The sequence below is a fragment of the Topomyia yanbarensis genome, chromosome 1 (genome assembly GCF_030247195.1).
Source record: "Topomyia yanbarensis strain Yona2022 chromosome 1, ASM3024719v1, whole genome shotgun sequence".
In the NCBI taxonomy this organism is placed as follows: Eukaryota; Metazoa; Arthropoda; class Insecta; order Diptera; family Culicidae; genus Topomyia; species Topomyia yanbarensis.
Window position 1 is genome coordinate 87747198 of NC_080670.1, and position 24104 is coordinate 87771301.

Consider the following 24104-nt stretch of genomic DNA (forward strand, 5'->3'; position numbering starts at 1 on the left):
TTTTATATATGTCAGCTGGAGGAAAACAAAACTCCAATTAGTGTGTGTGAAAGGAATTGCATAGAACTCTACAGCGACAAGGTCTACCGCAAAAAAGTTTAGGCAGACTTCAATTGGACAAAAAATGATTAGAACGGGAATTTGAAAAATATTTAATCCTCTTGTATTTTTGGACATACAAAACGGCGATGAAGACGGTATGGATTTTAATTGCATTTCTCGCTCACTTGTTTATGTACTTTCTCACATTTACAGTGAAGAGGCCAAATTTTTCCCACAGCTCCGACAGGTGTGGTTTCTGCGCTGGCCTATGTAGAGCGTTCTTTCGGCGCGTGCTTACCGTTACGGAAGAACGAAAGGAACAAATCAGGTGCACCCTGACGATGCCAAATTTTTCCATTGCCTCGCTAGTGCAATCTAACTACATTACATGTTACAAACGCCGCCGAACCCTCATACAGCAGCTAATTATTTCCGAAAGCTGCTTTCAGATTTGGCCTAGCACGGAAGAAGTTGACATCAAAGTGGATCCAGAGTTAGTACACGAGGACGCGGACGATGAGCGATCAGATATCGAAAACGCATGCGCATCAAGGGAGAGAATGGGAAGATTTACGTTATTAGCGGGATGGGAGAGGAAAAAGTTGAAATGGGTGATTTGCAGAGCGTTTTCGTCGATTTATGGATCCGGATCGCAAGATGAAACAAAATAGTTCGAAGGCAGAAAAGGGATCTGCTGATTTGCCGCTAAAGAAGGATCGTTCATTGCTCATTCGGAACCGATGTCCATATTGTAATAGAGTTTGCGGACAAGTACCTGATGGCGACGCACGCGACCTGATGGCACACGAGTAGGTTAAGGTTTACTTATTTTCTTTTCTGTAAATTCCTATTATATACTGTTACAGGTGAAAAGCTCTTCAAATGTGTCCCCACTGTTCAAAAACATTCACTCAATCGATAACGCTGAAGATACACGTCAGGTTGCACACCCGGGAAAACTCAGTACGTGTGCGAATACTGCGACCGAGGGTTCACTCAATCCTACAATCTGACGGTGCATCTGCGAACCCAACACAACCAGACAATGGTATAGGACGCGAAGTTGACGTGCTGCCCGAGCACAAATGTCGAGTATGTAGGAAGGTCTACCGATCGGCGAAAAGTTTCCGGCTGCACGAGAAGTTGCATGCCACCGGGAAACTGTTCGATTGTCGCGATTGTGGTAAAAAGTATAACACATATGTGTCCAAATGCAAGGCTTCTAATACCGACGTGAAGGAAAAGATGTACTCGTGTAAAATCTACAGCCAAACATTCAAGCATCAGCAAAGCGGGGTGTACCACATGAGCAACAAAACCAAACACAAACGGTTCGACAGAGGTTTTGAGAGATCTGGAGACGGACGAAGGAGAGGCGATTTGCCGAAGCTAAAATAACTTTCTCGTTCCCAAATTGTTAAAGCTACCAAGCACAACACCGGGCAACTTGAGCAATTTGTCCTGAGCATGTTTTTTGGAAGTGGTGAGGATAGTGTACGCGTTTATTGGGTAGTATTTGGCGCACCAACATTAGTAGCGTAAATATCCAGCGCCAGACGCAGATTCCGTTTGATGGATTCGATGGAATCGCTATCGACAGACTCTTCATCATCTCGACTTCCATGAGCTCGTTCGGTACTTTATGATAAAATAACAATAGTCAACACAGGCTACGGTCCGACCAGGATGTAGAATTCAACTAGATACATTCGACAATAATACCACGCAAGACCCGCAGTATACTCAACTGCTGTATGCTTTTCAAGAGCAGCTGATTCTTGGTGAACTATCGGAAAGGATTCAAAAGAAATGACATTTGCTTACATTTCAGCATGTATCAAACAATTGAATTCAAATAATTTCTACCTTTCAGATTTATTTTAGGCATGATTTTCCTGGAAAGACAAATACCAACAATATCAAAATAGCGCCGATTTTTTTTTAACGTGTCGAATGAATTATTTAAAGTCGCGTAAATAAAACAATCAATCAGCCGAATTTCAAACCTTAACTTTTTTTCGTTTCGACAACAAATTCCTAGACAAATTCTGTCAAAACAAATCAGTTTCGCGTACGGCGTATTTTGCTATTCTGAATGAGCAAAGCATGTTTGTCAAACTTCTCCATCAACAAGTTTGACAAATTTCTCCATTAACAAGTTTGACAAACTTCTCCATCAACAAGTTTGACAAACTTCTCCATCGACAAGTTTGACAAAATGCAGCGTTACGCTGTTTGAAGTTTTGACAAACTGGTCAGTACACTGTTTGACAAATAGACAAATAATCGCTTTGACAAACACGAATGAAAAATTTGGCAAACTATGTTTGATCAAATATTTGAAGAGCCAGTTCACAGCAGTTCAAATTTCTTTCACGAAAGATGTCAAATATTTGACGTTATTACAAACAGTGTACTGGTAGCTTTAGGCTAAACGTCAAGTTGTGGGAGAGTTGGATTCAACCAAGCAGCGAGCGTTGTTAGGACTCTTTTTTATCAAATGAACTTCGCCAGGTATAAAAACGGCACATAAGAGAAAATTCGTCAGTTTACTTTCTGACCTCGTAGTAGCTGCTACGTTTTGTGTAGAGATGGGCGGGTATGGGATTTTTCGTACCCGGACCCTGCCCGAACCCGAATATTATTTTTGTAAGCTTACGCGAACCCGAACCGTACCCGGATTTTATAAAAATACAAAACCCGAACCCGACCCGTCCCCGGGCATGAAAAGGAATCCGAACCCGACCCAAACCCGACCCGCACCCGCATTAAAAAAAATTAAAAACCGTGCCCGACCCGATCCCGATTTTCAATCAATAAATTTAATCTACTTGATTCGAAGGAGTAGGCGAGCCCAAGGCTACATAGCGGTATTTTCATTTGTTAACGAAATTCGCTTATTACGTTCGAAAACTGTTAGGTGTCAAAATTGGCGTGGAGTACATTTGTACCCCAGTGTACGGTTGCTGTTAGTGTTTCGTCAGGTTTCGTGCTGTCAGTGGAAATGTGATTCGTGACAATACCAGTTTAAAAACTGTTTTTTTACTACGGTAGTAACAATTAGTATTATATAAACGTTTTTAATTGTTTATTTAATTAATTTAATTTAATTTTGTAACGGAAGAAAAAAATCGTTCTAATTTTTGCTGCTTTTTATTGTTTTATTGTTATTTTTTATAGTTTTTCAAAGCACTGGCTCGCAAGCATAATTTGCGCACTATAACAGCTGGAACAGTAACATTGCGCGTTACCAATGTATTACTGGTCAGAAATATTTTTTCGTGGTTCCAAAACCTGATTTTTAAACTTTCACTCTTCAAAATAATTGCAGTTTTTCAAAAATATCGAAATTCCATTGTATACTGTATCAAGATCATTCTTTCAAAGAATCATTTGATGTTTTTCAAATCGGTTGAAAATTCGCAAAATTATAATAATTTTTGTGAAAAAAGTCGAAACAGCGATTTTTTCACTTTTTATTTTGTTCAAACCAATTTATGTATCATTGATTCAATAAATTCCGTACTTTTACTTGCACAGCTGTTTTCACAATTAAAAAACGAAGCAAATGGTGTATTATACATGTCTTTTGTTTACATTTTTACCTGAGAAAATTACGATTAAACATGTGGGGTACATTTGTACCCCAGTGCAACGTTCTTGGGTTAATAAAACGGCTAGAAGTTTGTAATTTGAAATTATACTAGGCTATTACAACGTATCGATTTCACTGCACTGATCCACAGAACTTCTAAATTAAAATACATTGCAGAAGTGTTACATGCGTGAGTAAGCTATAAAATATTTTAGGTTCTTCCAATTATTTTTAACTTCACATTTTCAGGTTTTAAAACTAAAATGAGCTTTGTACGAACTGCTAGATGCTCTAGGAAAGAAAAAAATATTAGTTTTACAAATAATTAGTTTTACAATACTTGACGTATGTAGAAGTATGTAGCAAAATTTGTATTATTATTGCACAAAACATAGTCCTGCAGCTTGACTTTCAAGATATGAACTGTATGACGTGTGAGGGTTAAATTTGCAACGAATTAGGTATCATAAGAGTGTTATTTTCTGTATAACACGTATAAATATTACACGCAGTATTGTACATCAATCATTCGATTCATCACCTGAATATTACCACAGCTCGAAATCTCTCAAAATTCTTAATTTAATTTTTTACAGAGTTCTAAAAGTTGTGAGACGGTTCAAAAAATTGACCCAGAGAAACTCAAAAAAGTTCTATTTTACAAAAAAATGAATAACTTTCGCAATTTTCATCTGATTCAAACAAACAAGTGTTTATATTCATTGGATGTTAGCAAGCTTTCAGTTTTCCTCAAAAGTAATTATCTGAATTGCTTTATCTTGCCCAAAATATTGACCAAGCGCTCATTTTTCTAATGGAACGAGGAAAAAATAAGAAAAAGTTCAATAAACTCGTAAAAACGGTCAGAACTATTAGTCGCATTAAAACAGAATGCTCGGACAACCAAAAATACATGCAATTACCCTAACTTTAACATAATAACATTCCATGTCGATGCACTTCAACCGTAGATATTTGTGCTTTACTAAACGTACATTTTATTTTAAAGATGAAATTTATTTCTTCACTCTAAGTCGAAAACTGTTCTACGGTAAATTTTTTGGACTTTTTGAATTCTGGATACAGTATACGATTTCACATTGAAAATGAATATCAATTTATTGAGTTCAGAAATGCTTATCTTTCGGCATAAATCTTTACATGTGAACGAAACCATTCTCGGCAACAGCATTTAACATAGAAGCTGCCACTAATCACGATGTAGTTAGTGAGATGCGAGGACATTTTTGACGAAACTTTTTTACCTTAAAATCAGGGTATATTTCAGTTTAATGGGCTTCTTTTAGTAAATTTTCGATAAGTTAAATTCTTCCATCTAAACATCTAAACAAACATCAATTTAATTCTAAATACGCTCAACTTCTATCCATGATTGGTTTGTAATTTATTAAGTGATCTTACAATTGAAAAGGATACAATTTATCTGCTTATTTTTGATTAATCTGAATAATCTTGCGTATCAACGTGTAGTAACGCTAAACGTTAATAATAAAATAAAATGTTAATAAAACCATAAAAAATCTACATTTTTTATGTTTGGTGGCTAATTTAGACTATTTTCCTTAAACAGGTCTATAGAAGTCATATCTTTCCCATACACTTGTTTGTCTTTCTGAATGTTGGAGAGATGAAGGAAATTTACAACAATAATTCTTAAAAAATGCTCGAGGGACTTCACAAAGTCACATAGTCCCGTTCATTCAATACACGCTGACCTATAGGACGACTGTATGTCAAAATGGGAATTAATTGTTTTAATATTTGTCTACGAGGATAAGTTATCACTTTTTGCTATTTGCGGGAAAAGGTCACCCAAACATTCAAAAATATTTATACGGGTAAATGCGAAATATTTCGTAAAAACCCGACCCGACCCGTACCCGGAATAAATATTTTTTTAATGTACCCGACGCGACCCGTACCCGGTGATAATAAAACCCGAACCCGCCCCGAATCCTACGGGTACGGGTTCGGTCGGGTATCGGGTAAAAATACCCGTACCCGCCCATCTCTAGTTTTGTGTCAGCTCAAACTCTTCGGTTGGAATATATTCTATGACTACCGTCAGGCATCATTCCACCCAATGATGCACAGGCGTGGCGTGTATACAGGAATCAGAATATATTGGCTTAAATGGCACGTTCCCCGTATGTAGTCAGGGGATTTGTGCATGCATACAATGATCAGCGCACATCGCAGAAAAAGCAGAACGCTCTTTTTTCGGAGTTCAATATGCGGATTGCAAGTGTGCGCGTGAGAAGAGGTGGTTGAGTGCGACAGACCCCGCTCTCTTGCTCTTTAAATTATGCGTGGCGGGCTCAGATAAATTCATCATTTGGTTAATTTTCTTTTGGCAAGCGATTGACGATTTTAATAGCATTGGTTGTTGTGTTGTGTGAAGGAGATTATGTTGGCTTATTGGATACTGATATAATATTAACGCTTTTGAAGTAGGACTACGTCTTTGATTTCGATATAGGGGTGCACGTTGCAAATTCTACACAAAATGGTATTTTAAAGGCATATAATTCAGCTATCTCACGATAAATTTTCAAATTTTTTTGCACATATCGCCCCATAATACTTCTAAGAATAGATTCCAATAGGTAAACCCAAAGATTTTTGATATTATGGCATTAAAAATTTAAATAATGAACAACCTAGTTAAAATATCGCGCATTTACACACAGAAGATAGCGCTTCCCTAGTCCAGCACGACAGATTTGTGTACCTAGCGCGCTACGCTTCTATGGATGACGTCATCATCGACTATTTAAACGGACGGATTTCGCCGACCCACTCACTTGCCTGTTGAACGGCAGGCGAAGCAGATCACTGCGCTGTGTGTTTTGACAGCCAGTGTAGCTGAGTTAGAAGTCCGTTACACTGCTTGTGGAGGTACGCTACCCAGTGAATGCGACTGAGCTTGTCCGTTCAAACACTATACTATCTTTTGTGTTGTGCTCGTTTCCAGCACACTTTTATGTATAATTATTCGTCCACAAAATAGTGTACATGCGAGCTCCATTTGCAAACACGGTTAACATAGTGTCGTAGTATTAGTTGTCTCTTTCGCTCTACCCATCATCATCTGCGTTGATTCATTTTGCTTTGTGCGCTTGGGTTTAATGTTTGAGGCGAATTTGTAAGTAAGTAGATCTAATTTGTTACTACATTGCACAACGAAAGTTTATTATTTACGTTCGATCAATTCATTGATTCATTTCCCCATCACGTGATTCATTTCCACTCAGCCTACAGTATTTTGATTCTACTAATAGGTACATACTACAAAGTCTATTTATGAATGAATACACTGCCACTTGAAAAACCGTTGCAAAAACGCATCTTGTCCATATATAAAATTGTTTTCGATTCTTGTATATTTATAGTTTCGATATATGATTAAGACCACTGCATTCGCTATATTTGTATGCGTACTTTAGGAAAGTTACAATAATGGCAAAATATAACTAGAATGCTTGGTCTATACATGAAATGTGATTATATTGTATAAAATTTGATTTTTCTTCACTGGTCCGGGTTTTTGACCACACACAATCGAACAGTTTTTACAAGCCAATCTTATGCTATAAAGATTTAGTTCCAGATATTAGTTCGGTCTCAGTTTTCTGTCTTCTTTCTTCAGATCTTCTTAAATAAGTTTAATCGGATTCGATCACCTACTACAAATGAAATGACCTGATAACCAAGAAGTTTTGGTTCAATATGTATTCAATATTCGATGTTGATTGGTTGTGATTAAACCATACGTAAGAAATATATTTGATTTATTATTACTATAAATGTACTAAAAAATAAATATTTTACATTAAGTAGTATAGTCCTACGTCTACAACTCGTGCAACCCCATAGGGCTGCCCCTTGTAGTTTTTTGTGAAAAGGGCGATACTTACAAATGTAAACATAAGGCTTTTTTCATACATGCGAATGAGGGCTTTGAAACGCAACAAATTAACCTAAAAATTTGGATTCTAGGATATTGCTTTCTTAAACTACAGCAAAAAATACAACGGACGAAACTGTATTCTTGTTTGTTTATTTAAAGTTTCGCCCTCCACGCTCCATGCAACAAACAGGGCGATACTTTTGTTGCTAGCAATTTAGAGGCGAAACTTTTTTTTCGGATTATCAAGCTGATACCAGCTGTAAATAGTAACAATGACCGCTATTGAAAAAACCCGGAGGAAATCGGTGGTGTAAAACGGTAGTTATTGTAAAAAAAACGTAAGGGCAATACTTCAATGCTGATAGGTGAGACCGAAAAAGGAAACAATCGCCAAAGGGGCGATACTATCATTTTGTCAATTTCAATTGCAAAAACTAGAAAAACTCATAGTAAGAGAACTGCGGAGAAAAAAACAGTATTTTTGGCAACGTATGCCCCGGCATTGTATGGCAACACGTCCAATGTTATAAGGATAGGCAATGTTCGATTGGATTCGTTTTTTGACAGCTAAACGCGAATCCAATCGACCCAAAATGGAGTCTCCGCAGTTCTCTTTCTAGAGTTTTTCTAGCAAAAACAAATTTTAAATTAATAATTTCAAATACTTTATGAAGTTTTGGGTTTCGATCACTGAATTATGCTATCTAGGATGTAAAAAACACAATAGTTCTTAAATAGGAAATAAATCCAAGTCTGGAAATATTCACTGTTGACTTTCTTTGATGGGATCACTGCTAGTATCGCCCTTTTCAAGAAAAAGCGTTGATATGTTTCTGCCGTTTATTTGACACTCGGGGCAAATTGGGATAACTTTTTACATATCATCTATGTATATGCTGTTATAAACACAGTTTAATTGTATAACTGCTGCATGTATGACGGGATTTACAGACATGTCGGAATTCTACAGACTTTTGATAGCCTCCTACAGACGTAGCAAAAAATCTACAGTCTTTTAAAAGAGTAATAGTATTTAGCAAAATTGTACTAGAATAACTCTATTCGACTACGAGTGATTCCTATATTAATAGTATTCTAATTTCAATCTATTTTTAAATTAGTATTCTAGTGTAACTAGGATTTACACAACCATCTAGAGACATTTACAGACATTTTAATTATTCTTCTGCACACATTTCATAAAAAACATGTGGCATCGCCAGGGCCGCCGAGAGGGGGGGGGGGGGGACCGGGGTGTTTTCCCCCGGGCCCGGAGTTCTGAAGGGGGCCCGGATTTTTAACAGAGACTAAAATTTTGACAAATACTTTTTCGACAAAAATTTATTTAAGCATGCAACTAAGAATTCAATATCTTGTGTATGAGGTAACTAGAATAGCTAAAATTCTAAACTACTGCATATTTGATACCAACTATGTTTATACAAACCTAATTCTCACGTCGAAACAAGACCAGACTCGAGCGGGCATAGCGGAATTTGTACATCGAATGCTATGTACGCAGCTCACCTGGGTTCGAATCCCAACCTCGCAGACAGGAATAGAGATTTCTTCTAGAAAAATTACTAGCCTGAATGAAGAATCGAATGACCTTAAGATTAAAATGCCTATAATCGAAACAAAAATATGTGAGGGCTCAATTGGTCAAATGAGTCATCAAAAACTCTTGATATACTAAAATAATTCGAGATTAATCTAAAAATTGAAATTAAAATTTAATTTAACAAAAATATGATCAGACTTGTAAGGGTTAAACAATTAAATGGTCTGATTAGAAGTCATGAAGTTGTCTTCTAATTTCTCCAATATGAAATCGATTTTTTTTATTTAAAATTCAATAGAATTTCCTATCTTCGAAAGTGCTGGATTAGTATCGAAAGTAATTATTGAAAGAAAAAACCCTGCTTTGGGTTGCCACACCGGTTGTTGGAGGCGAATTGCGTGTCTTCGTTCAGGTAAATCTGAATTCGCCCGGAAGAATCCATTGGATAATTTTGCAATTTTGCGTTACCCTTTTCTTTACCAGACATTGTCCAGCACCCAGTCCTCGTAAACATCATCCTCGGGTTGCAGGCCCAAATCGTTAAGGAGGTTGGCAAATATTATTTTTAAAGTGCCATTTGGGTTTATTTACCTTCGCTTCAATGTTTCAATGCTCCTCACAAAGATTCTCGAAAGAAACTGAATTGTGATTTAACTACCCGTGTTTGTTTACTGTGGAGCAGAGCAAAGCTCGCTCGGGTTATCCTTCACAGCGAGAGTGGCTGGTGTTTGTAGAATCTTTGTGAATATCCGAGGAAGCAAAGAACTACACCCAAATAAATCAACAAAACTGTTCACAAATGCAAAAACATGCAACGGCACAGAAAAGTGGAGTGCTTTACCAAAACATTACACTCTACGGTGAATGTGAAGAAAATGCTACATAAGAAATAAGAGTGCATATTTATTTGTTTTTAAGCGTTTTACACAATTAAAAGCCATGGAAGCGCTCCAAAATTCTGTCGAGTGATCAATTTAATTCGAAATTCTAATTGATTTCAATGCATACCCAATGGGTATTACCCATGTGTCTCTTGAACTCTATCCAAAGTGCGTACACAACAAGCCCCTTTCATGACGAATATAGTGTTAATGCTTTTGTTTGGAATTTTATATGTCATGGAGCATGAAGAGAAGATCTCTCAGTTCACAATCCTCCAGCTGACAATGATTGTAAGAAGCATACGTTCAACTATATAACTAAATTTTGTTTGATTGATTTCGAGAGAAATCTGCTACCAAACTAAATCAAATAGTTAGCAAGATTAGCTAACTAATGTAACAAGTTAAATTCGGATACAAAATCTTTTCGTTTTGGAGAAGTGAGCGTAAGATTTTGACCGACGCTTCCTGAACGTGACAATTTTATTTTTATTTTTGAACTATTTACTAAAAATCCGTTACAACATTTTTAAGGTGTGCTAACACACCAACACAAATAACAGATTAATTCATGTTTTTATAGGATTATGAATGTTTTCGAAACCAGCGTAGCGTAAAATCCAACCATAACCCTTATTTGAAATTTGATGCATGTTTCTCAATTTTTTTTCCATTTTTTCATTTTCACATGATTTTTTTTATTTTGATTATTTCATTGATCTATTTTTTTCAAGATGTGGATTGCATTTGTATTTCTACAATTTTAAAATTCTGCCTTTTTTATTTCTTTCCATACTTTTATTTTATTCATCTTTTCTCGTTCCTTACTTTTGCTTTTTTTCTATTGCAATCACTACCACTTACTTTTATTTATAGTTTATTCTCTGTTATTTCATTTTATCCGCAATTTTCCAACGAAATTCTGCTGCATTTATTTAATTTTTCTTATTGTTTCATATTTTAATACCCTGCTTTTTATTTGTTTCTTTTTTCATTCCATCTAATTTTTAAAATTTATCTATTTATTGCATTTATTCTTATCATAGCCTTTTTCTATTTCCTTTTTCTCATATTTTGTGCATTTCCAAAAACAATTCTACTTATTCAAATTCATTCTAATTTTGTCTTATTATTTAATTTTTACCTTTCTCGTATTTTCTTCCTTATTTTCTAGCTTTTAGCATTCCGTTTTTCGTAGTTTTATTTTTTCCATTGTTCATTTAACATAGTTTTATTTATTTTACGCACATTTTCCTTAAGCTTTTATTCGTTATTGTTATTTCTTCATTGTTTCCATTTAACCTATTTTGAAAGCACTTTTTCTGTTGACCATTTTCCTTTGATTTTTTTTTCATTTTTTTTTCAAATTGCATTTTAAGTGTTTTTTTTTCTATTCTTTAAACAATTTAATCCACTTTATTCATTTTCTTCGTGTTAATTTCTCCATTTTGTGTGTTTCTATAGAATATCATGTTGGCTTTTTTCTACTATTTTTTGTTTTCCATTTGGTCTGTTTGCTCCGTTTTTGTTCAATACTTTCAATTTTCTTTACTTTTTCATCTTTCCATCATTCCAATTTTCCAGTTTTTCAAAATTTTTCCGTTGGTCAATTTTTCTAAATTTTTCTATGTTTATTTTATTCTTGTTTTTTATACATACTCCTCTAATTTTATGCATTCTTAACGTTTTATTTACTTTTTCTACTGCTTTAAATATATCTTGTTTTTAATGTTAAATAAGTTTTATTATTCTTGATTTATCGAGTTTTTCAGCTTTATGCATTTTTCAAATTATGGTCTGTATTCATTTTAGTAGTTTTTTTTATTTTCATTGATTCTTAAAATTTTTCCTACTTTCCTACCGTATTTTAATTATTTTCACCACTTGTTCAATAATGTTCGACTTCTTTGATCTTTGCATTATGTTTTCCTAGTTTCCTGTTTTCTTTTTATTGGTTCTATTTTGGTTTTTCTCGCTTAAACCTTTTTTGACAATTGACATTAATTTGTTTATTTGGTTGATTTTATTGTTTTTAGCTTTTTTGTACATTCTTTTAATATTTAGTTTTACTATTGTTTATTTATTTGTTTTGCCGTTGATCGTCGTTTAGATAATATTTTTAATTTTTGTAATCACTACATTTTTAATCTTTCTCCTTACTTTTAAAAATATTATTGACAAAAATGGCGCATTTCAAAGTCACCAAAACTGTCGAAGAGGTATTAAAAAACTCCCAAAATATGAAAAGCTCTACGTTTTTTCCTTCATTGGCACTAACTGGACATAAATATAAAATATAAAATTTCAGTGTACTATATATAATATCAGTGAACTCAAATGAATTTCAAACATTAACTTTTTTGTACTCAGACAATACACAGTGATGGGGGCCCGTACGTTGGACCCCCCGGGCCCGCATTTTCTCTCTGCGGCCCTGGGCATCGCTGCCTGGCACTACATTCGTTGTGGGTTATTCTCATACGTTGCAATTGCAGGGTTATTGCGAAAACTCCACGCTAAGAAACCTGCTTGGTGAAGGTTTGAACATATTATGTATAGGGTATTCGTCTTAACTCTCTAATGCTGACATTCAATGCGCAAATGCCCTTTTGCTGGCTCTTAACTGTAAAGTAAGTACAATTTACAGTAAGTCCAAAAACTATTTGTTATCCGATTTGGCCCTTAATTTACTTTATTTGTACATGCCATACTTTAAAGTGGCCTATTTCTAAAAATATTCAGCAAGTTAATGCATTGGATCCCACTATACTTATGTGTAATGAAATATTCAATAATCAGGACCGGTGGGTAATATGAGAAGTAAGGGTAGTACTGTCCAAGGTGCTCAGAGTTATAAAATAATAAAACTAATAAAATAAATATAACAAAAGCTCCTTCCACTTCACATCCACTTGAAAATAATCGAGTTGGTAATTACCCACTCGAAACTTTGGAACAAACCTAACATTTGAATTTTGCAACGCATGTGTCTCGGGTGCACGTTTGAAATTTTCAAGGTATGATCAAGATTCCATTTGCACAAACGCATTGCAGGTGATTTATGTGAATGTAATGCAAGCGTACATAGAGGTAGTTGGATAAAATACATCCCTAAGAAAATATAATCATAACTTATCTAAAGACCATCAATTGGGAGAATTTAAATAATGATATCATTTAGCCAACATGTTACTCTGAAATCACATTCGCTTTGCATAATATTCAGGAACATGAAAAATATTCAATTTTTCAAAATCAATATAAATTGCTCTTTGAAAAATGGGCAGGCCAAAACACACCTGTGCAGGGGTAAAATGCATCACAACAACGGGGCACAATAAATCATAACAAATATCGAAATAGCTGATTTTATTGCAGAAGGTAGCAAAAATTGCAGCATTCGAATTAACAGCCTATGTGTATTCTACTTCACTTCGGTTATGCCTCTGACATTACCTACCCATCTTTTTTGAGAACGATAAAAAAAATTGATAATTGTTCCGAATCACGGCTTTTTCCAAGAGGGTTAATTTTTTTGGAAATGGTTCTAAATGGCCTATTTTATAACAAGCAATGAAAAAAAATTAGGGGGGAAAGCTTTAAAGTAGTTTAATCTGGAAAAATAAGTTGTTCTCACTTACCTTACTAACAGTGGCATTGCGCATGAGAAAGTGACGTTAAGGGTGAAGGTAATGTGATGCGGCTTTGCCGCATAGTCGAGTCCAAGGATTCGAAGCGGCGCAAAGCCGCGGAGAATCCGCCGGACGAGGTTGTTTTGATCTTGCTATCGAAGGGTGCAATTAAACCTGTAATCCATTTCGTTTGGCCGGTATACTCAAACATAGGGGCTATTCCTAGATTAAGTCCGACTGAGCGGCAGCGAAGTCGGACAGCAGGACAAGAAGCGATGTGGCGTAGCCACATTAAGCATTAACAATATTTTACTTAGTAACAATAGCGGCCTTTACATGTTCGCTATTTTTGTCAATACACAGTATTGGCGATATTGTTACAATATTTCAATCCCTTTGAAATCCACATCGTCAATACAACTGTTTTACATTTCTTATAAAAGAAATGTATAGAATTCACTCAAACTTTCAAGATTTTTTCTGAGGCCCGGAGGGCCGAGTTTTATATACCAATCGACTCAGCTCGACGATTTGGGACAATGTCTATGTGTGTGTCTGAGTGTGTGTGTATGTAACGGACAAATTCTCATTCGTGTTTCTCAGCAATGGCTGAACCGGTCTTATCCAAACCAATTTTAAAATGAAAGAACTATCAAACAGTAAGAACGCTATTAATTTGTTTTTGATTCTGATGTTTAGTTTCCAAGATATGAATGTTTGAATGTGCAAAAATGGCGTTTTTTTGCAGTTTTTTAAATTATCTGCCCAAATTGACAACATAGATTAACACTTTATATGTATTTAGACAGCTTTAACGAATATCTTTCGAACAAGCTATAGATTGTTGAAATCGGACTGTTATCAAAAGAGATATTTAACATTAAATGCGGACGAAAGATTTTTATCATTTCCCTTTGCCAGGTATATTACCAAAAACATGTAATCTATTATTAACGCCAAAACGGCTTAGTTTTGGTCAATAGTAGCTGCGGAGAATTTAGTGGAGGCAATATGCCCTTTCCTTTGATATTGTGCTTTTGCTGATTAATCCCCCTATGAGTAAGAAATTTTTACAAATTTTCTTGGAAGTGATTATATCGAAATGATGCCTTCAGCAAATTTGTAGCTCTTACATTTGCGAATAACTTTACTGAAGACTTTAAATATCTATTTTGAATACCTTAAAAGTTATGGCTTGTTGTTTGTTGATTACTATTCGTCGCCTATTTATTGTTCAATATAGTAATAATCCATTGAAATAAGCCAAACATTATTCCGATAAAACGAATTTTGTATTTCATTTTTCTATCTACAACCGCTAGAAATAATCACCGAACACTTCCAAGTTGTCTGGAAGGAACTTGATAACTTATCAGTGTAAAAATGTTCATTTGTGCGAACCTTCGGACAGCAATTTTTCTAATTTATAACCATCGGAACGATCTGAAACATATCGGAAAAAGAAAAGCGAAATAAATAACTCCAAGCAACGGCGTAGCCAAGAGAAGGTTTTGGGGTTTAACACCATACAACCCCCCCCCCCCCCCACAACACCCAAAAAAAAAAATTGATTTGAAGTTGAAAATTTATTGATGCTGACTGATTTAATTCAATATTACAATAACAATTATCTGATCCGTAGATTGATAACCTGTTGTTGTAAACATCATGAGGATTTTTGGTAAATTGTCGGAATGGAGTCCTGATATGTAACTGATCTATTGGTCTTGATTTCACAGTTGTCTAATAGCATCAATGTCAACATCCTCCCTGAAAATATTCCAATAGAAAATTCCAGAGTTCAATCATAATCCTCAGATTTCTTTTCAAATTGAGCTCGCTTTTGTAGAGATGTACTGTAATAAGGGTCTTTATTTAATAGGAAGCGAAGTTAAAATTGATTTAATGTCTATGAAACATAGAACTGCTCACCAAAAAATGCATAACTTTCAACATTTGCTAAAAATGTTTTTGCCTTTCTCATTCACTCTAAAATTCGTCAATCTAATCCCGACCCGGAGGGCCGAGTGTCATATGCCAATCGACTCAGTTCGTCGAGATCGGAAAATGTCTGTGTGTTTTTTCTTTTTTTTTACAATAGAGAAGACCTTTACGTCCTAGCCCAGTACACGTGCTATTGGTAGGTGTTCAAGCTACAGCACGGGGTGTACTGGGGGCGTGTCAGGCTCGAATGGTGACGCTGCCATAAATACCGACTAAACTCCATTGAGCTCCGCCATCGGTCCTCCCACGAACTACCTCTCGGTATGACTTCTGGGGGGATGGCTGTACTGAATGTACTCATTCACTCTCACTCACACGTTCATACGTCCTGTATGAGGCTTACTTGGGTGCTCTCTCTATCGTACCTTGAATCACTCTCAAACACAACACATGAGGCTGACTTTTGTGCTCTCCTTTTTCGTTCCTTGCGAGGTTGACTTGTGTGCTCACCTTACTCATTCCTTGCTAGGCTTACTTGTGTGCTCGCCTCACCCATACCATGTGAGGCTGACTTGGGTGTTCACCCTATCACCTGGTTCACTCTCGATCGTGCCACTCTATTATACCTCTGTCACTCTCCCTGGCATCCCATGTGGGACATTTTTCTTAGGCCCCACTTCTGACATACCATGCGAGGCTGACTTGTGTGCTCACATTTTTCATTCCTTGCTAGGCTTACTTTTGTGCTAGCCTCTACCATACCATGTGAGGCTGACTTTTGTGCTCACCCTTAACATGCCGTGTGAGACTGACTTGGATGCTCACCCTTTCACTCCTCTGCCACGCCATGAGGCATCGATAGCTAAGTCCCAACATACTACGCTACGACCCTCCCATCTTGGCATGAGGCAGTCTACTTATACGCCTATACACTCGCTCTTCTGTCTTGCTTCGAGGTGGCTGGGTTTACCCCTTACGCGGTTGCCAGTCGCTGCGCCAAACCTGCCTCAGCATGAACAGACCATTCACTCCCTTTTTTGCGCTTGGCCTTTTTCGCTCCAACTAACCAATCACTAGTAAGCCGTGCCCGTCGTCTGTTGCTCGCTTCACCAGATTACCTGTAGCCTACAGGCAATCTGGGTGGTAGCAGCCGAGACTGCGTTCCACTTCTCCACCGATTGACACATCCGCTGAATAAGGGTATCAGGGGTTGTATCCCAGCCGCAGACGTCAAGCATTGCTCTTCTTTCGACGTCAAACCGAGGACAAACGAACAGTATGTGTTCGGCAGTTTCGTCTACACCTGGGCAGTCCGGACAGGCTGGGACCTCCGCGTGCCCGAATCTGTGGAGGTACTGTCGGAAACAGTCATGGCCTGACAGGAATTGTGTCAGATGGAAGTGAACTTCCCCATGGGGTCTTCCCACCCAGCTCGATATGCTAGGTATCAGCCGGTGGGTCCACCTACCTTTCGAGGAGTTGTCCCACTCACGCTGCCATCTGGCGACCGAGGTCACCCTGATGCGCTCGCGGGCTCCTCTATTTCCACGTAGCTCGAAACACTCCTCATCTTCCCGAATGACCAGCCCGACTGGCATCATGCTTGCTATCACGCAGGATGCATCGTGTGATACCGTGCGGTAGGCAGATATCACTCTGAGGCACATCACGCGGTAGGTGCTCTCCAGTTTCTGTAGGTAACTGGTTACCCTCAGAGCTCTTGACCATGACGAGCCGCCGTACCTAAGGACAGATACAGCAACGCCTGCCAGTAACCTACGTCTACTGGCGCACACCTTTGAGCTGTTGGACATCATACTCGATAGAGCCGCAACAGCAATCGACTCTCTCTTGCATGTATAGTCGACGTGGCTGCCGAAGGTCAGCTTGTCGTTTATAATGACTCCGAGAGACTTCAGACTCCGCTGTGAAGTGATCGCGACTTCTCCCACATGGATAACTGCATGTTGTGCCGACTTGCGGTTGTTGACGATAACTACCTCCGTCTCATGATGAGCGAGCTCCAGCCCTTGGGGCTCATCCATTCCTCCACCGTGTTGATCGCGTGTTCTGCGGTTAGTTCTACCTCAGGGATTGACTCCCTGTAGACCTCCAAGGTTACGTCGTCGGCAAAGCCGACGATTTTGACCCCAGGAGAGAACTTCAGTCTCAGAACCCCGTCATACATGAGGTTCCATAGCACCGGGCCTAGGATCGAGCCCTGCGGGACTCCGGCGGTAATCGGAACTCTTTTCTGACCGGCATCGGTCTCGTATAGCAGTACGCGGTTCTGGAAGTAACTTTCCAGGATCCGGTACAGACCCACCGGTAGGCTAAGCCGGTGTAACGAGAGCGCGATGGCATCCCAGCTTGCGCTGTTGAATGCGTTCTTCACGTCAAGTGTCACTAACGCACAGTATCGAATGCCTCGCCTTTTCCGTTGGATCGCTATCTTGGCAGTATTTATCACTGAGTTGAGAGCATCCACTGTGGACTTACCCTTCCGAAAGCCAAACTGGTTGCTTGACAGACCGTCCGTACCTTCTGCGTACGGGGTTAGCCTGTTGAGGATGATCCTCTCAAGCAATTTGCCATTCGTGTCGATCAGACAGATTGGTCTATATGCCGATGGGTCGCCTGGCGGCTTCCCGGGCTTCGTCAACAGCACCAATTTCTGCCTTTTCCATCTATCGGGGAAACGGCACTCGTCCAGACATCTCTGCATAGCTAGCCTGAACATGTTCGGGTTCGCTATGATCGCAGCCTTGAGAGCGTTGTTTGGAACTCCATCCGGCCCTGGAGCTTTGTTCATTGCTAGGGATTTAGCCACTGCGAGTAGTTCTTCATTCGTCACTGGAGCCACCATTTCGGCCGTGCCCGCGCTGTCTCGTAGTGCAGGTGGCCAGGGGCTTGTGGCTCGAGACGGGAAGAGTACTTCGATAATCGTCGCCAACCGGTCCGGAAACCGTTCTGGGGGTGAAGAGCCTTTGGTCTTGGCCATCACAATCCTGTAGGCGTCACCCCACGGATTCCCGTTGGCACTCTCACACAGGTTGTCGAAACACGCTCCCTTGCTGCTTTTAATGGCCTTGTTAAGGGCCAATTTCGCAGCTCGAAACACTTCACGGCGGTTCTCTCTTGCATCCTCGGTGCGAGCTCTTTGCGTCCTACGTCTAGCTCTGAGGCAGGCTGATCGTGGAGCTGCAATCTCGGCACTCCACCGGTAAACCGGGCATCTGCCGTTTCTTGGCAGGGTTTTTCTCGGCATAGTGGCGTCGCACGCGCGTGATAGAACAGTTACCAGCGCATCCCCGCTTAGACTGTCGGTGTTGGCCTCCAGTCGCAGGGCCGCGGTGAAAGTTTCGCTGTCGAAGTGATTGAACTTCCACCCGCGTACCTGGCAGGTCTCGGATGCTACACACCATAGTTGATCCTACAGCAGATTGCTAAGTGATCGCTATCAGTGTAGCCTTCGTCTACCCTCCATTCCATGCCTGGAACCAGGCTCGGGCTGGCAAATGTTACGTCAATCCACGCCTCCACCCCATTTCTACGGAATGTACTAGCGGAGCCATTATTAGCTAGCACAGTATCGAGTTTCGCAAGCGCCTCCATTAGTGCTTGACCCCTGCTATTTGTACAGCGGCTGCCCCACTCCACTGCCCAAGAGTTAAATTCTCCCGCTATGACTACCGGTTTCCGGCCCACTAGGTCTGACGAGAGCCTGTCGATCATCTGGTTGAACTGTTCTATGGGCCACCTTGGTGGAGCGTAGCAGGTGCAAAAGAACACACCATTGATCTTGGCAATCGCAACACCCTCGGCGGAGGAGTGTATTAACTCTTGAATCCAGACCCGTCCGACACCCAATTGCCGTTGCCGGCAGGGATGTTGTACGGTTCTGATAGGAGGGCGACATATGTGCTCGACTCCGAGACCGACTGCCACAGCAGCTGTTGGGCTGCTGCACAATGGTTAAGATTTAGCTGTGTGACGTTCACGGCTTCTTCTTATTTGCCTCACCGAAGGGACACGAAGGTCCGCCCATAGCATGTTTATGGGCTTGCTTCTTAGCGGTGCAGATAAGGTACTTGTGCGCCGATCTTCAGCTTACCTTTCTCGGTTACCACGGTTAACCACAAGGCCTCGCCTCTGTCCTTGGCCTTCTTCGCGGGCCGCGGTATCTCCGGTGTCGGTGCCGGCTTCTTCTTGGTGACCAGCGTCCAGGGGTTTACGCCCCTCTGCCCCGGATTGCTGGTACTATCGCTCTGCCCAGCGAGGTCACTCTCGCCCTCGCTTACCTCGACCAAACGGCGTTTGGCCTTAACGGTTGCACGCCGTGTGGTGTCTGCTTTTACACCCTCGCCTGGCGACTTCCTAGGGCGCTTCGCGTTCGACGCTGTCTTGCGATTGCCCTTGGCTTTGCCCTTCGAGGGGAACTCGGCCGCCACTTCGAGCGACATGGTTGCTCCATAGAAGGTGAAGCCCACTGTCTGGGTACCTATGTCGACCTTCTCTCTTCCCTCCCTCTTGGAGGCCACTGTCTGGGTTTCGCTGTCGGACTTCTCCCGACATTCCACCCTCTTGGCGTAAGCCTGCTGTTCCTGTCTTGCGACACGAACAGCTTTCCGGAGCACCAGGAGTCTCTGCTTCAGCTCCTGGCTTATATTTTGCTTTGCGCTAGTGAACTCGATTATTGAATCGAGCTGCTCCACCACTTTGTGCATCGCGGATAGTGGCCCGTCCAGTGCGTTGCTAGGGCTATTTCCTACCACTGCTGGGGGGTCACTGGTGCTATCAGATGCAGCACTCGTCGTTCCACTACTCTCCCCACGGGGGGGAGACCTCGCCAAACCACCTCTAGCAAAGGGGTTTGGCACCTGTTTGTTTATTGTTGTTTTTGTTTTTGTTCATCTCCATTTTAATACCCACGAGTAGCGCGAGAATAAATGTCCGCCACGCCAGAGCTCCGCAGTAACGTGGTAAGGGACGCTTACTGTGGGGGTTGCCCAGGTACACCACAGGCTCCGTTAACGATCGAGCATCTTTTTCACCCCCTCGATCACTCATCCCTCGGCACGGGTCGCTTCACGCCTTGGAACTGGGGTTATGACCTATCTTGCTTTACGTGGTGACCGCGGCCCAGATCATCACAACCATCCTTCTTTACCAGGGCTTTGGACCTGTAGCTCTGGTTCTCAATAGTTCCAGGTACGTATATGATTACAGACATGCTACTATTGAGATCCGTCATTCGCTAGCGGAGTTAAAATGTCTGTGTGTATGTATGTGCGTGTATGTGTGTATGTGGCAAAAAATGTGACCTCTGTTTCTCAGAGATGGCTGGACCGATTTGCACAAAGTTAGTCTCAAATGAAAGGTACAACCTTCCCATCGGTTGCTATTGAATTTTTTATTGATTGGATTTCCGGTTCCGGAGTTACGAGTTGAAGAGTGCAATCACACATCAAATTCCCATATAAACTGAAATGAATAATTTTCAAAATTAAATTTGTATTTTTGATGCCAAATGGTTTTAAAATGCATGAAACATTGAGATGTTTGACAAAAATTGACTTTTTTGGACTTTGGTACATTTTTGCCTTTCTCATATAGAAAGGTTACGCAATCACTCTAAAAATCATCAATCATACCGGCCCAGAGCGAGTATGCAGTGAGGGGTTGCTACTTTAAAATTAAAACTAGTTTAAAAATTTTTAACAAGTTGAAAATTTTCGGTAGGACCTGGATCTTTCTCCGTGATCCGCCGCTGATTTCAAGTGATGTTTCAGTATCACATAGTATCTCAAGATCGTGGCTGTCGATCCATTGTATGTATGTGCAAATCGTACTGAACATGTAATATTCATTTCCACCATTGTATTGAACATAACCAGCCAAAGAATCGTAGTCTGGACAAATGAGAAAAGCACAATTGCACCACTAGATAGATTAAAACAGGTTTTTATTTTGGGAATTCGTCGAGTTGAGACGAAAACGTAATATGATTAATAACGAGGATAACACTTTCCGAATATAAAGAGAAATTTATGAAAAATGACGACTCTAGCAGGTCCTGATCGATTTTGATGAGCATTTAATTTTTGTTGTATGACCAATTATATGTATAGGTAAAATGTTCAAAAACAGTAATTTAAGGTCAAGATAGCATCATTTTGTAACCGCCAATTTTGGAGGTTTAGTATCTTCGATAGGTTTTACAAACGTTAAACAGCTCATCATTTGATAAAATAATTTTGACGGTATATCGTCCAAGAAGTATTTATGGTGAATTTTCTCAGGTTAATATTCATGACTACAATAAAGTCTCAACAAATTCTCTAAATACACGATCTCTGTTACTATTTTCTGAAAAATTGATTCTGCATAATTTTAAAACTTCAAAAATTACGGTTTCGGAATTAGGCTGTTTGGACAGTAAAATCGATTTTCACCAAACCCCTACCAAACCGAATTTCTGGCTACGCCGCTGACTTCAAGTAAGTAAAAACAAAGTCGTTCCACACTCGTTCACAAGAAACTTCTTCGAATGCTGAATATCTATTATAATACATTGAAACCCCGAAGCCAAATATGAACATATGTTTGATGGGCTCTAGCAGACGAACAAGAATGAATTCGAGTAAATCCTTTCTTGAGTATGTTTTCCTCATCATGAAGATGGAAATATGCAAAAATAAAAAGTTCATCATAATCAGAAATAGTTATCAGACTGCATCAAGGGACGGGAAGAATATTTTAACAGCTTCAGTTTATCATAAAGAAAAAAAATTGCCCGATTGAGTCAATGTTCCCATTTTGTCAGAATAAAATACACCATGAGACAGATAAAAATGGGTCTTTATTGTATGTATTATTCACTGTGTTTCACATTAATAGGTACATTTCATCTTTGGAGATTTTTTTTTATTGCATCGAACTACAACAATTTTTAGGTAGTTTTCAAGGGGTTATTTTATAGACTTCTTCCAAACTTTGGCGAACCTATTCCAATTCGTATACCAATTAATTGGTATACTTAATGGTTTATATGTTGCAGATAGAGAAAATACTGAAATTTTCAGCTTTTTTCCTACACAATATTACGAAAGCTTATTAAACAATTTTTCCTAATAAGTTTGTGAAAATTATAAACTATTTGAAATTTTTTAATAGTTTTATTTTTTTACATTTTCACGGCATTCAATTAGCTTGAGATCACTGGGTAGGGAAAGTTATGAAAATTAGAGCCATAGTACTCAAGTGAGAGAAGGGATGTGAAGTAAACAGGTCGGAAAACTAGAAGTGGCAGGGTCATTAGAACAGGCTTAATATCGTGCGGGCTTAATCTTTGTCTTCTGTTAATGAGGGTCGAGCTTATGCAGTATAACTACGAATCACCCGAGTTCACTAACATGTGCCCTGGTGATGATAGACGTGTCCATCTTTACCGTGACAACCGACCGGCTAATTGAATGTCGTTAAAATGTAAAAATAAAGAAAATGTGACTAACACAGTCGAAACAAAAAAGGAAAAAAAGTTTTATTTTTTATTTAACCGTGATTTTTTAATAAATAGTGACCATCGCTTCACAACGTAGCCTATTTTTCATGGCTTGCAGTGAGCACGATCTCTCGAATTGCTGAACTGAAAATTATGGAATAGAAATTAATTTTTAGCATTCTTTACAGATTTAACTTGCCGCGCAGATGGCTCTGAATTTGACCCGCTGGTGCCCTAAGACGATTTCGCTAGATTTTCAGAGCACTGTGCACCCAATGCATTAACGCAAGTGACGGAAGGTTATCGAAAAGTTTCGTGAAAATGAAAATTCCAGTAATGATGATGATTTTCCCAAACGGTTCGTTTTCGAGAGGTTTTTATTTGTTCTTTGGCATTAGGATTAGCGATAATAATTTAAATCAAGGATACTACTGGGAAGTCACCTTTAGAAAAAGTCGATGTCGAAGTAAAATTTGGTACTATGCACGCATGCACTTCAGAGATAGCGTGATATCAGGAGCTGAGATTTCATTTCAACGCTTTTTTTGTGAAAAGGGTGATACTTACAAATTTAAACATAAGGCTTTTTCATACATGCGAATGAGGGCTTTGAAACGCAACAAATTTACCTAAAAATTTGGATTCTACGATATTCTTAAACTACAGCAAAAAATACAACGGACGAAACTGTATAATTTGTTTGTTTATTTAAAGTTTCGCTCTCCACGCTCCATGCAAACAAACAGGGCGATATTTTTTTTGCAAGCAGTTTAGAGGCGAAACTGTTTTTTTTTTCGTATTTTTTAGAATTATCAGCTGTAAATAGTAACAATGATCGCTATTGAAAAAACCCGGACGAAATCGATGGTGTAAAACGGTAGTTATTGTAAAAAACGTAAGGGCGATACTTCAATGCTGATAGGTGGTACTGAAAAAGTAAACAATCGCCAAAGGTGCGATACTATCATTTTGTCAATTTCAATAGCAAAAACAAATTTTAATTTAATAATTTCA

General features: G+C 39.1%; 1 protein-coding gene across 1 annotated transcript; it reads left to right on the plus strand.

Moving 5' to 3' along the window:
• The first annotated feature begins 924 nt into the window (after positions 1–924).
• LOC131696337 (zinc finger protein 44-like) lies at positions 925–1440 on the plus strand. The gene has a single exon (XM_058984884.1). The coding sequence runs from the start codon at positions 925–927 to the stop codon at positions 1438–1440; it is 516 nt and encodes a 171-aa protein (XP_058840867.1).
• Positions 1441–24104: the final 22664 nt, after the last annotated feature.